General features: G+C 36.0%; 1 protein-coding gene across 1 annotated transcript in view; it reads right to left on the minus strand.

Annotated features, from left to right (window-relative positions):
- Positions 1-2,479: 2,479 nt before the first annotated feature.
- LOC144978293 (mediator of RNA polymerase II transcription subunit 18-like) overlaps positions 2,480-14,088 on the minus strand; it is a 12,629-nt gene continuing 1,020 nt past the window's right edge. The window contains exons 2-7 of the mRNA XM_078924148.1: positions 10,863-10,977; positions 9,989-10,067; positions 8,871-8,993; positions 7,574-7,652; positions 5,729-5,868; positions 2,480-3,122 (exon numbers count right to left, since the gene is read on the minus strand). Coding sequence (XP_078780274.1) covers positions 3,080-3,122; positions 5,729-5,868; positions 7,574-7,652; positions 8,871-8,993; positions 9,989-10,067; positions 10,863-10,977 — 579 coding nt within the window. The 3' untranslated portion in view covers positions 2,480-3,079. The remainder of the gene's footprint in view (positions 3,123-5,728; positions 5,869-7,573; positions 7,653-8,870; positions 8,994-9,988; positions 10,068-10,862; positions 10,978-14,088) is intronic.

Consider the following 14,088-nt stretch of genomic DNA (forward strand, 5'->3'; position numbering starts at 1 on the left):
TAATGACGCATGGTAACTTAGTAACACTGGCTCTAAACTATCGGAACAATGGCGGACGCCCGTATGAAATATTTCTCCGGCGAGTATAAAGCGTATCCAGAGGAGAAAAAAAACCACATACATTTGATCATGTTTTGACTTTTACACATTCTGATCACAAGACATATGAAAAGTTCTAGCCAGCATGAAAAATAAAACGTAATGATTTTCTTTGTTTAGAACCAAGATGGCCGCCGTTGCCAGGCGGCGTGACATCAGACTATTGAATCGTATTGGTTTGTTGATGAAAGCATGGGCGACTGATGAACACTTGGAAACAGGCATCGGGGGCCAAACTTAAATAAAGACTAGTGGTCTCAACTGGGGGAGGGTCCAAAGAATAGTCGGGAACAGACAGGAATGGAGGATCTCCAGTTTCAGGACAAAGGTATAAACATTGGGAGATAACGTAATAACATCTTTTTTAAAAAGGTGTGTAAGTATGGCACAAGCCACCAAGCCTAAAAAAAAAAAACGCATCCTGGTGCACTGACCACTGAAACCCTCCTTGCTTATCGGTGTTATATATGAGTATTACGAGGTGACCGTTTATTTTTTTTTTCTTTGCTTGATGGAAGGTTGTGATATGGTTCTAAGTGACAACGTTGTACTACAAGAGCTCTCCTGGTTGACATTAGATTGAGTAATATTTATACGATGAGATGTTATAGATAGAACGAAATTGACGTTACTCGGTTCTTTGTATAAATATCCGGCTGGCAATGTTATGACTTTTTTAGCTAAAAGCGCACAGCATCAATACAAGCGTCCTTTAGTGTGCAAAGCCGAAGATCATAAATTCCATTTTAAGTCAAATGTAATGAAAATAAATGAATATGACAGCTTAGAAAAAGAAAAAAAAAAAGCACAGACAAGGAAGGTTTTGGGTTCAAAACCCTTTTTCAGTTTTGAGTTAGAAAAGTTCGTTCCCGTGTTTGGAATTTGTTCTTTTTCGAAACCGTTATATTAATTTTTGTCCATTACTTTTATAGTCCACAGCTTCTAGCATCTAAGTATATATTTATTAAGTCAAAATATTTTTTGTGTGAAAGTTGTATCAGTGCAATAAATTTCTTCTTTTCTTTACTATCATGGCTGAGTTAATATTATGTGCACGATAAATCATTACGCCAAACGGCAACATTCAATAGAGGCAATAATGCTAGACTAGATGTGCATCTTGCATTTTATAACTATTGTTTGAGTCTATTTAGGTCCTCAGCAAGATTGCTGACTCCTGAATTACTCATTGAATAACTTGTGTGAACCCAGTTGGATGCACATTTGTTTGATAAATCATGTAATGGAACCGGAATTACACCGTGGTCGTTACACGATAATTGGAAAAACTTAATGCAAGTTTTTATCTTTCTGTTTCAGATTTTTATCTAACATTAGAGCTTGCTCCCAAATTTGTCACTTGACAAAAGATGCCACTTATCAACGTTTTCCAATTTTTGTTTGTTTGTTTTTTTACATTTTTTCATTGGGAAGATTTTATCCTTTTCTTTGGATTTGGGGTACATTGACCATACCAATCTCACCAGTAATTTTATTTTATCTTTTTTTTTTCCTTAATTGTTTGAGGGGCTGGTGGTAAGGGAGACTTACTTCTATACTGGATGATATTGGTTCGAGACACTTCTTCAGCAAGATTGCTAAATTCCTAATTTGCATAATTAGACATCATGGCAGCGGCTTCTAATGATCTCACACTACAATGTTATGATGATCTATCCAGGCAGCGAAATCGTTGCCACACTCGTGTACAGTTGCAAACCCACCCGGCTATGTGGTCTTGTGGTATGACATTCGCTTTCGGATCAGAAGGTCCTGGGTTCGAGCTTCACTCGGTGCATAGTTGAGTCCTTCAGAAGGTTCTTTACTCACATTCTCTCACCGCACTCAGGTGTAAAATGAATACCTGGCCGTTAACAGCGTTGTCTCTGTCCGAAAAAATTATAACATCGCCTAACAGGCATCATGTCCCGTCCTATATGTTAAATGTTGCTGTTGACCAGGGACCCCTTGTAAAGCGCTTTGAGCACATTTAGTGGATATTGCGCTATATAAAAGCTCACCCAATAGCCTCATCACAACATAGCGTTCAACTAGACGCTCTGTGGTATCAGGTTCTTGTCGACAGCATGTACATGTGGGGCAGGTGGAAAGCCCCCACAAATGAAGCATCACTGCCGTTAGGCAAATGCTTGACCTAAGTCGATTCCCCGCTTCCCAGTATCTCCTCTTGCTGGTACAGAAGCCTGGCAACTTATCTCCCGATTTCAAAGACAATATGGTTGATTGCAATTGACATTGTAGATATGCGTTTGAGATCAATCTCAATGCATGAAAGACTGGGTAAAATTCAATGAAGAGATGCAAGAAACGTATTAGACATTGGTGAGTAGAAAAAAACAAACAACAAAAGACAAAGTTATTTGCTCTACTATTTCACATTTATTTAGTAATCATATTAAAAAAAAAAAAAAATCCTTTCTCATGCAGTTACAATCTTTATTGGGGATTCTCCACCTCGTGTATGAATCTATTATCATAATATTTCCTCAACTGATGAAATGACTGGGTTTTTGTTTTGTTTTTGTTTCTTTGTTTTTTTTTTTTTGGGGGGGGGGGGGGGGGGGGGGAAAGGTTCTTTTGACTTGAAATTTCTATAAATTTAGAAGACCCTATGCTTAAAAACTTATGGTCAGAAAAATTATAAACTTGAGACGGAGATGATTTTTTGAACTGAATCATCTCTAATGCCAAAAACGCGGTAATTTTACAAGGATTTTAAAAGTAAAATGAAGGACACGCTTCTCTTTTGATTTTATTTACAAAGCATGCAAAAAATGCCACATTCACTTCTGCCAAAAATAGAGCAGTTTAATAATCTATCTTTTGTGCTACAATATATTTATGTACAACATAGAAACAACAAATAAATACTGTATGTACAAAGAAGATATAACAAAGAAACAACAACAAAAACTATATATACATAGGAAACACCACAAACATCTTTCTAATATTACTACTACTGTAACCGCCGATGATCAAACTTTTCCAGAAGCACCAATCTGTGTCATGTGATGTAAGGAATCAACTTTGATGGCCATGATTGACTTTAATTTTTACAAAAAAAGGAAGAAAACTGTTTAAAGAGCAATTAAAAAAAAAACAACTTTATACTGGTAAAAAAATGAAAGAAAAAAAAAACCCCATCTGCAACTGCAGTAATAATAATAATAATAATAATAATGCTGAAAACTTATATAGCGCTATAACACCGAGACACCAGACTCTAAGCGCTTAAATTACAAATTACTTTGGCTGAAACATACTCATTCACACACACAAGCACACACACATACACACACACATACACACACACACAACACAACACACAACACAAACCAAACCTATCTTGCTTCTCATACCATCTACTAAAATCGAAACAAATATGTTTTAAGGGAACGTTTAAAAATAGACAAAGATTCTTTTTCACGAATGCTCTGCGGTAAGGCGTTCCAAATAGAGGGTCCGAAATGAGAAAAGGATCTCATTCCAGCATTTTTCCGAATTCGAGGGACAACTAGTTTTGTGGAATCACTGGCCGAACGTAAGGGGCGGGGTTTTGAATATCTTTCAATTAGTTCTGAAAGGTAGGAAGGGGCAGTACCTTCAAGACAACGATACACTAAAACACAAGCTTTGAATTTAATTCTTTTCCCAACAGGCAGCCAATGCAGGTCATGAAGTAGAGGTCCGGCAGAGTCGCACCTACGCTTCATGAATACTAGTCTGGCAGCGCTGTTTTGGACAATCTGAAGACGTTTCAGATTGTATTGCGAAACGCCAAACAACAGAGCATTACAATAATCCAATTTCGATAGTACGAGGGACACAACCAGGTGCTTGGTCACATCCTCAGATATGAACCGTCTAATGGAAGCAATCTTTTTTAGTTGGAAAAAGAGAGATCTAACCAAATTATTAACCTGATGCTCCATCGACAGTTCAGAGTCTAAGAATGTGCCAAGGTTTTTCACTTTGTCAACAATTTGAATAGAGGCATCCCCCAACTTCAAGTCTGTTTCACTTTTCCACTTCCTGTTCCCCACATACAGCACCTCCGTCTTATCATCATTCAGTTTCAGTCTGTTCTCATTCATCCATTTCTTAACACTTTGGATACAATTTTTACTATTGGCTGATACTTCTTGTAAATTTCTCGTATTGGAAACGCAGTACAATTGCGTATCATCAGCGTATTGATGGTAAGACAGACCATAACTTCTGATGATTTTAGACAGAGGGCCAACGTACAAAACAAAAAGAACGGGTCCAAGTACTGAACCCTGGGGAACCCCACAATCAAGAAAGATTTCCTCCGATCTATATTCATCCACCGTAATAATCTGTTTACGATTGAACAAATATGACCTAAACCAATCAAGCGCTGCACCAGACACGCCATAAGTAATTTCAAGACGTTTGAGAAGAAGATTGTGATCAATAGTATCAAAAGCAGACGATAGGTCAAGCAAATTCAGCAAGGAACATGAACCATTGTCTATAACAGAGAGGAGATCATTAACAACCCTAACAAGTGCGGTTTCCGTCGAATGATGTTGCCTATAAGCAGACTGAAATTTTTCTTCAAGACAATTATTTTTAAGATGAGACAGTAATTGTTTCAAAACAAGCTTTTCTAAGATCTTAGAGAGAAAAGGAAGATTAGAGACAGGGCGATAGTTTTTTAAGTTCTCTTTATCGAGATCAGGTTTTTTCAAAAGGGGTTTGACATGGGCAACTTTGTAAATGTCTGGTACAGCACCTGACTGCAACGAATTATTAACAATACATGTAAATGGTGTTAAAATTACATCAATGCATTTTTTTAAAATGGCAGTATTTAAGGGGTCTAAATCACAACTTTTAGTTGGAGACGACATAATGCAATCACATAAGTCAGCTTCAGTAATCATTGAAAAATGTGTTAACGAATCACCATGAAATGTGTCAAATGTTGTATGGATCGATTCAGACGACAGTTCTTTCCTGATGCTATCCGTTTTTTCTTTAAAATATTGACCAAAGCGAGTTGGTAGATCTGCACGATCGATTAAAGATGGGAGAGCTGGTTGCGTCTGTTGTCCCAGCAGTTCCTTGGTCAAGGCAAAGAATTGTCTCGAACGTCCCACGTTTTTGAGGCTGTCTTCGTAGAATTTCTTTTTGGTCCTGAAATTGACGGCCTTTGCATCATTTCTAGCCACGATGTATCGCTTCAGTCATATTAACAATGTGATGAAATGTAATTTATAACCAATCCAGTCTCAACATTTAACAGTCAAAGAATGATAAATCCTTCCAAATAACCTGTCAAAAGACATGCCACAAGTAACAAACAAAAAATCTGTTGATCTTTGGGGAAAAAATCAAGGGAAATTTGTATCAACAAAAAATACATGATCCCAAGCCGTATTTCGATTAAATCCCACTTTATAATTGATAGATTGCCATTCAGTTTGGTCACAAATCCATATCTTGCAAAAATAACAGTATTTTCAACCAATGTCCTCAAAAATTTGGTGAATTCTGGCTTTTAAAAAATATGTATTTGTACTCATAAATCTGAATAAGAGATAGGTTTGTGCCAATCTCATATCTACAAAAAGGATACGGTTTGAGTTGCTCTGCAAAGTTCTTCATGTCTTCCCCAATCTGCTCCTGGCCAAGTGGTGCCACAACACTTAGCTCCACTAAGTGAGAGTTACCCAAAGGTTCCAAGTTCTGTGGCTCTGTCTTTCCAGGCTGTTTCATCTGAAATTAAATGTTTAGATTAAGATTCGTTAAAGTTTAGCTAGATAATATAGTCTATACTTTCATGCTTGTTTTTATCACTTGATTTCTTAATTGTTCAGCTGTCAGAGCACTGAGCCTTCCTCACAAGCAAAACAATTGGTATTCCCCCCCCCCCCCCAGAGAGGTTTTTTTCTAATCCCTATGTCCGCCCATCTCAGTAGTGAATGGGTGCTGGGTGTGCTAAATCTAGCAGACAAGTAGATAGAATTGTGTCATATCTAAAGGAAGACCTACCTCCTCTTACGAAAATTAAGAAATTTTGGCTCAAATTTCAGAACTTTATGAACATAGCTAAGTCATTAAAACTTATTGAAAACGAAAGTTGATGCCAGACTACATAGTTTTAAAGATTTTGACGTGTTATTTAATCCTTGTGAGGGTAAATTGTTGATTTTTAAAGTTAACTATGGTGACTGCAATTCTTATCTCCCAAAAATTAAGAATGTTTAGATTTCAAGGAGGCAGATCTGACAAAGAGCAACAGTAGTAATCAACTATTACTATCAGACTCTTGCCACTTTATACATTCATCCTCATGTTCAATTTGTCATCTGAAAAGACCACGAAAAGATGGTACAATAACTTAGTTCAAAATGGGAAGATAAATGAAGTCTTGAAAAGGGGAAGGAAGACAATATTGGATGAAATCGTTCAGCAGGTTCAAATTATCTTTGAAATTGAACCTCAGCAATCAGTTTGAACGGCTTTATGGCCGCTACCTACCTGATGGTATTCCATCAACAAAGTTGTCAGGAAGCAACTAAAATTCTATCCATATAAACAAAAAAAATTGTTCAAGATCTGAAACCAAAAAGACTTTGTAAACGTCACTATTGACAAATGTAATAGGGATGGTAGTTATTTGGAAAGAGTCATGTTTTCAGACATAGCATTAATTATTTTTCATCAATGGATACTACAATCATCACAAAACTCGGATATGGTGAATGCAACAGACATGAGATCATTGAATTCGATAGAAACTCGTAATGTAAATGCTGCTGCTCAGAGATCAAAGAAATAGATAACAATGTGAAATTAAATGTAAGCTTCAATTTAATATTTGAAAACAGATAAAATGGACATTTCAGTTTTCCCTTTATCAACAAAACAGGATGGATGAACACTAGAGACGAATGGGATAATGTGGTAGTGACGTTGTTAAGATGAATAAACAAAACCAAAGGGGAAACCTGAAACTGAAATGTCCATTTTATCTATTTTCGTATATTAAATTGAAGCTTACATTCAATTTCACATTGGTATTTATAGAAACTCGTCGAAGGTTAATGTTTGGTTTTCCTTAATGTTTGATTGGTTATTGGACTGTTTTACTTCAAGTTAGGTGGTCTATATGTTCAAGCTCATTTTATGCAGAATCCTCTGGCCTCACAGTCAAAAGGACTGGTATCAGTCCTGTGAGAAGTCCACATTTTTCTGACTACTTTTCACCTGCTTGCCCAGCAAACAGTGATTGGGTAGCTGGGCCGATAGTATTGTACAAGTAATTTGCAGTGTCCTATCAAAATGGTAGCATGTCCATTTAATGGTGCAGAAATATGGATAAACTCAGGAGCCTTACGGATCTAAAGAACTCTACCACTATCTATTACCCCTACCGTTCTCTACTACTATTACTTTTGTCTGTTTAAAGAGCAATCACCTTCCAAATTTTAGAGACAGTGACTTTCATCCTTCCCTTGTGAAAATAGTAACCCCTGGATATGTAATCATGGTCCAACCTGGAGACACAAAGAAATGGGATGGAATTACATACATCTTTAAAAAAAAAACCAAAAAAACCCCGACATATACATAAAATTAAAATTTTTATCTTACCTTCAGAATCAATCATTCAATTACCAGTGTGCCATATGAGTAAAATCAACTTTCATTGCGTGTTGCTGTGAATGTTCCCCCTCTCTTTAAACTTATTTATATTTTTTTTATTGTTACATGTTAAGAAACTCCCAGGTATCGATCAATGTATCAGTTTGGTCACTGACATGCTGAAATGGAAAATCGCTTCCCCCATTATCATTATAAAACAGGGGGCCTGATATCTCAGTCTCAATAGTAGAGCAGTCGCTTTACAAGTTACAGGAACAGCAATAGTCTTGGATACAGTTGAGGAAAATTTCTGACCACTCCGCCCACCTCGCAGTTTATTGACTTGCTGGATCTATTATATATAAGGTGGAAAATACTTTGTGATAGATTAGAATCTTATCCAAAGGGTGACAACAAATTATTACCATCTCTTTCACACCACAGAATCTGAGATAAACTCCAACAACATATGCCTTATGGTTCTGAAGGGAGGAAGGAAGGTCAATTATCTTTATAAAATACAATGGAATCCTGATAAAGCAAAACCTGCTGGACCAGAGAGATTGGTTGACTTTATCCAGTATCAATGGAACGCACATAGATAAAGAACAGAACATTTTGGACCAACAAGCCGTGTTGATTTTAAGCAGGAGTTAACTATAAGAGTGTTGACTTTATGCAGAATCCACAGTAACCAGATAAACTGTAGAGAGCTAAACCAAAAATATTTATAGACTGAAATCACTCTCTGAAAAGTTGCTACTTTTTTTGTTTTGTTTTCTATTGCCTCTTCACTATCTCCATAATAAGACAAAACTGAAAATAAAATCAAGCTTATCTACTGTTTGTCAGTAATAATGAAAAAAAAATAAAATTTACTTGTACATACATACAGTCTAACATAAAGTCTGAGGTTCAATTCCTAATTAAGGAAAGCTGATTTTTTAGAACTAGAAGATGATTTTTTTTGCCTTATATTTTTCTTTTTGCTTTGACTGGAATACCATTATCATCCTAAACATGGGCCAGCACAAGAGTCAGCTTTTTATTCAAATCTCCCCGCTCACCGTCAGCCGTATGTGCTGATCAAGCACCAAGAGGATAATTCAAAAAAGAATCTTCAATCTCACCTGAATCCCATCTCCTCTAAAAATTCCTTGACATTGCTAGAGCATGACACATCCAAACAAGCCCTCACCAGTGTCTGGCGCTCTCTGTTGCCCACTTCAGCTTGGCCCAAGTATCGAATATAACTGGCAATAAGAAAATTAGATGATGACTCTTTTTTAAAAAAATGAAAAAATGAAAATTGCACTCTATAATTACTCATTTTTTAATTTTCAAAATTTCCCTGAATTAAAATACCTAAGTTATTATGAAAGAAAGACAAAATGATGAGGGAGGGGATGGAGAGAGATTATTTTCAAATCGCGCAAACATTTATGAGATTTAATCTTATCTAAGTCAGGCGAAGAGATTCGTTTTGATTCCTATAGTCCAATCTTTCTTTTATTTCTTTTTTTTTTCTGACATTGCCTGGACAATTTTTCCATGGTCTTTGTAATTTTCATTTGGGGAAAGTAAAGAGTTACAATACACTTTTTGACCCCTTGATTTGTTTTATATCATGTATAGTATTTGTCTTCAAATGAACAGATGGACTCAAGTCATACTGAATACTATTGTCAATGTAATTTCCATCACACATGACTTCTAGAATAGGCAGATGGATGACCAAAAAAATACCCAGAAAGCAACAACAACAAAAAACCCAAAAAGAAACAACAAATAAACAAACAAACAACAACAAAAATACAAACAGTAGAATGGTCAAAAAATCAATGCCTTGCTCAAAATAATGGTAATCTTATATGATGCGGCTATGTGGTCTAGTGGTGTGCAATGAGTACCTGGCTGTTAACAGCGTTGTCTCTGTCCGAAAAAATTGTAATATCGCCTAACAGGCATCATGTACCGTCCTACATGTTAAATGTTTCTGTTGGCCAGGGACCCCTTGTAAAGCGCTTTGAGCATGTTAAGTGGATATTGCACTATATAAAAGTTCAATTTTAAAGCTCAATTTTTTATATGATGCAATAATCCATCAACTTCTGGTCTTAAAATCTTTTTATCCATAATTTCCTCATAAAAAATTTGATGTACCATAACCAAGAGATAACATGACTAGTCTTAAAACTGCTCAGTGCAAACAAATGAACAATAATTGATCTTGTATAAGTAAACTCACTGTGGTGCTTCAGGGTCATCAAGAGCTTGTCTCACTCGAAACAATACATACTGATTCTGTTGTGTGTTGCTGGTATTTCCTAAATTACAAAAGTATGAAAGTGAAATATGGTACTATGAAAAATAGCTGTTAGATTTATATTATACAGTGATGATCACCAAAATGCCCGGGGGTGGGGAAGCAGAAAAAACGGGCATTTAGGCGAAGCGGGCAATTAGACAAAATTGGTTAAATGATCTAAAAATAATGAATTTACAAGTGTGAAACTGGTGAAAACGTTTCCTATTAGGTAATCAGTGATCTCCCCTGATAAATTGACCATAGCATGTGACCGTTTTGAACGATTTTTTTGCTGTTGTTATTTTGCATTTTGTTTGTGGTCTTCTTGTTTATTATTTTTATTATAAAAAAATAAAAAAAAACTGGAAGGGGAAGGAATGGGGGGAGAAGGGGCAGAGGTTATTTTTAATGTTGTGAATTTCCATTTTCAATATGGAGATAAAGGTACCGGTAACATTTTATAATGTACACACAGGGATCTGGGATCTGGTCATTGCTTTATGCAGAAAAATTAATCTAATTCTGTCTGTTTTTTCTTCATGCTTAGGTCGAGAGACTTTCTTTAAAAAAAAAAATTCTTCCACATTAGCCAATATGCTATTCTTCTCTTTGCTCATAGCGTAGTGTCGTATTGGGGGGGGGGGGGGGGGGGGGGGGGGGGGAAGAAATCAAAATTCACATTCAGATCCAGGAAAATAAAGCATTGTTGTATATTTTACTTTTTTCTCTGAAAGGATTGAAGCTATAATTCTAATCAACAGGTCAACATGAAATATTGATCATTTAATTTGAAAATTTGAAAATGCAAACTTACTTAACATGTAGACAGATTCATGGTCATTGTACAGTTGTGCACCACTCTCAGCATTGTCACAAAGACCACGAAGGCGGTTCAACAAAACGTCTCTGTGAGTGTCTAGAATACTGCCCTGGTGATAGAGGTTTGAGAATGATATAGATCATGACTTATCATTATCTTTTCAACAAGATGTAAAATAGTGACAGTGTGACACAGTCTTCATTAAAGCCAGAGTTACACCAGCCTTATTGCCCTGTAGGTTAAAATGTTCAGGTACAGACTTAAGCATGCTTTGAACATAAAAACACAACTCAATTCTATTAGGACCCATTTTTGCTAATGTAAATACGTTCAGTCATACCCATAATCCTGGCATATTGTTGAAATAATAAGATTTTAAAAGATGACAATCCATTGCATGGGATGAAAATCGTTATAATAGTAATAGTAGCAGATTTATTTTCTCAAAAAGATGAATAGGTCATGATTTTTTTTTTAAGTGAAAAACTGAAAAAAAAAATGTACACAAAGAACACATTAAATTTTAAAAAGTACCCCCTCCCCAATCCCCTGTCGGGTACTCCGGTAGCTCAGTTGGCAGAGCACACTGCACACACAAAGGGAAGGGGATCGATCCTGTGAAAAGAGATTTTGTTTGGCCGAAATTCCACATACTGGCGCCAAATCAATGACTAATAGTAAATATTCTGACTTGCCCACGAGGAGTTAAACTAATATTTACCCAAAGGAAAAAAAACAAATTTATCTATATTAGACCAGAAAAACGGCTTGTTTTCAATAATTTTACAGATTTAGATTTGCAATCGAGATACAGCATAGCGCCATCTTATTAAAAGTTTTGGTGTAGCTCTCGATATCCCATATATTATCTGATTCACACAAAAGGAGTCAAATTAACGATTAAAAGTAGCCGAAATACTGTTAGCATTAAACTGTCTTTATGGACACTAGAAAGCAGCAGAACATGTTTGGGGAGTTTTGGTTATTTTCCCTCCTTTTTATGTATTTTAGGCTCTAATTTTGTTATTAAATCTTTGCATTTAATTAATTCCTTTCACATTAGAAACATTTACAAATAGACAAGTCTTTCAAGCATCTCTTGCAGATATTATCTATGTCTATATTAATGGTCATTGGATATTCCCTTATGGAAAAAGTCATAATTTTCAAAAATATTGCACATTGAAAAAATGAGTATAAATATGACTCCCGATTATTTCAAGTTTGAATCCATTGAATACTCGGACTCTATGTAATGTATGCATTTGCCAAATTAACATTATATATGTATATCATTGTTTAATAAACATCTTTGTATTAATTAATAAGCTATACCATTTATGTGTAATCACGGATCTTCCGTGAGTGGCGCCTGTATATGGAAGTTCTACCTTATGTTTCTGATCCCCTATCCATCTAGCAGTGTTGGGTAGCTAGTTTTGATGGAAAGTACTCTGCAATAGACTAGCTCCCATTCAAAAAGTAGCATGCAATAGAAACAGAGAGATAACAATGGCTCGGAAAGAGAGAAAGGGGGGGGGGGGGTGGGGGCCAGAGAGTAGAGAGAGATAGATAGATAAGGAGAGAGAGAGAGAGAGAGAGAGAGAGAGAGAGAGAGAGAGAGAGAGAGAGAGGGGGGGGGGGGGGGTGAGTTTGAGAAAGGGTTGCGTTTACTTTAAAAATGTATACCGAACACAATATTTATTATTTTCTTTGATTTAAATTAGGAGCTTTCCTTATCGCTTTTAATTCAGCCTGTGCTGTCACTCATTCACAATGCCTTTGCCTTTAGCCTTTTGACAGGGCTTAGGCTTAGGAATTAGGACAGCAGCGGGCCGGGCAGCAAGTTTTTTTTTTGCATCAGGTTGGGCCATTTTGTGACGTCATCTGAGAATAACCCTCTTCGCCAACCAGCCTGCACTATTTTTAGCATCGCCACAATGGGAAAGCCGTGACAGAGGTCGGACAAGGCCATAGGTCAGCGCACGGGTTGTTCAAGGTTCAAAGGGGTGTGCAGTTGGCTGGCCTACACTACACACTACACAATGTATGCCTACCGTATTTTTGATTGTTAAGAAGAAGAAGAATGAGAAGAAGATAACATACTTTTTAAAAATGTTTGATATAATACTATAATACTGTAGTTGAAGTTTGAAATATAAGTTAGCAATAGAAATTAGACCACACTATTGTTGTCTTGAGTTGTGTCTTCAGTGGTAGCTAGTGTGGATAGATGCAGAAAAAGTACGTTACACAAATCAAGTGCATTGTAGGGTCCATCTCTGTAGGTCTATTACTATATTTAGGTGATAAATTATTGCACAACTGTGATTGGTAAATTTATAACTGCTGCAAAAATACAACAACAATTTTTTTTTTAAAACGTAGTGTTTTTATGCACCTCCATTGACGGTATATCTTTTATGCACCTCCGTCACGATGCGCATTCCACCCAATTTCATCAGCGATATTGTGTTTCTGTATTCGGACATGGCAAAAGTTATATTGTGACATATGTAGGATGTTTTTGTAAATAAATTTATACAAAAATAACAATAAACTAAAAAATCGAAATATAGAACCAGAAAATAGAAGTTGCATTGAAGGTAAAATAATGTCTTAGAAAGACCTTATTAAATGTGATGGACAGTTAGGTGGCTCAGTAGCGCAGTGGACAAGCTGTCAGACTTTTTAACCTTGAAAGTACTGGGTTCGATTCCCATTGTAAACATATATTTTTTTCAAAAGTTTACTTTATTGAGAAAGACATCTTTTTTCATTTTTTTTTTCAAAAACTTTTTATCGTGTTTAAAAAAAATAATTTTCTAAAATTCTTTATTTATTTAAGATCAGTATTTGTGTGCCATGTCTCTTTTTACCTTTGATTTTTTAAATTATTGTGAATATTCTTTAATTTATTATCATTGTATAAACGTACACTGGTAATCACTAAGCGGCGTGCTAAACTACAATCTAAAATTATTTAAACCTCATGGTCGTATGCAGTAACATTTTATTAATTAACCATCACCGCCAACGGAGGTGCATAAAAACGGTGCGTTGTAGTTGTAGTAGTATGAACAGTAGTAGTAGTAGTAGTAGTAGTAGTAGTAGTAGTAGTAGTATTAGTAGTCGTAGTAGCAGCAGCAGCAGCAGCAGTAGTAGTAGTAGTAGTAGTAGTAGTAGTAGTAGTAGTAGTAGTAGTAGTAATAGTAGTAGC

Source organism: Berghia stephanieae, chromosome 8 (assembly GCF_034508935.2).
Source record: "Berghia stephanieae isolate SIO BIC M18660-M18661 chromosome 8, UCSD_Bste_1.3, whole genome shotgun sequence".
In the NCBI taxonomy this organism is placed as follows: Eukaryota; Metazoa; Mollusca; class Gastropoda; order Nudibranchia; family Aeolidiidae; genus Berghia; species Berghia stephanieae.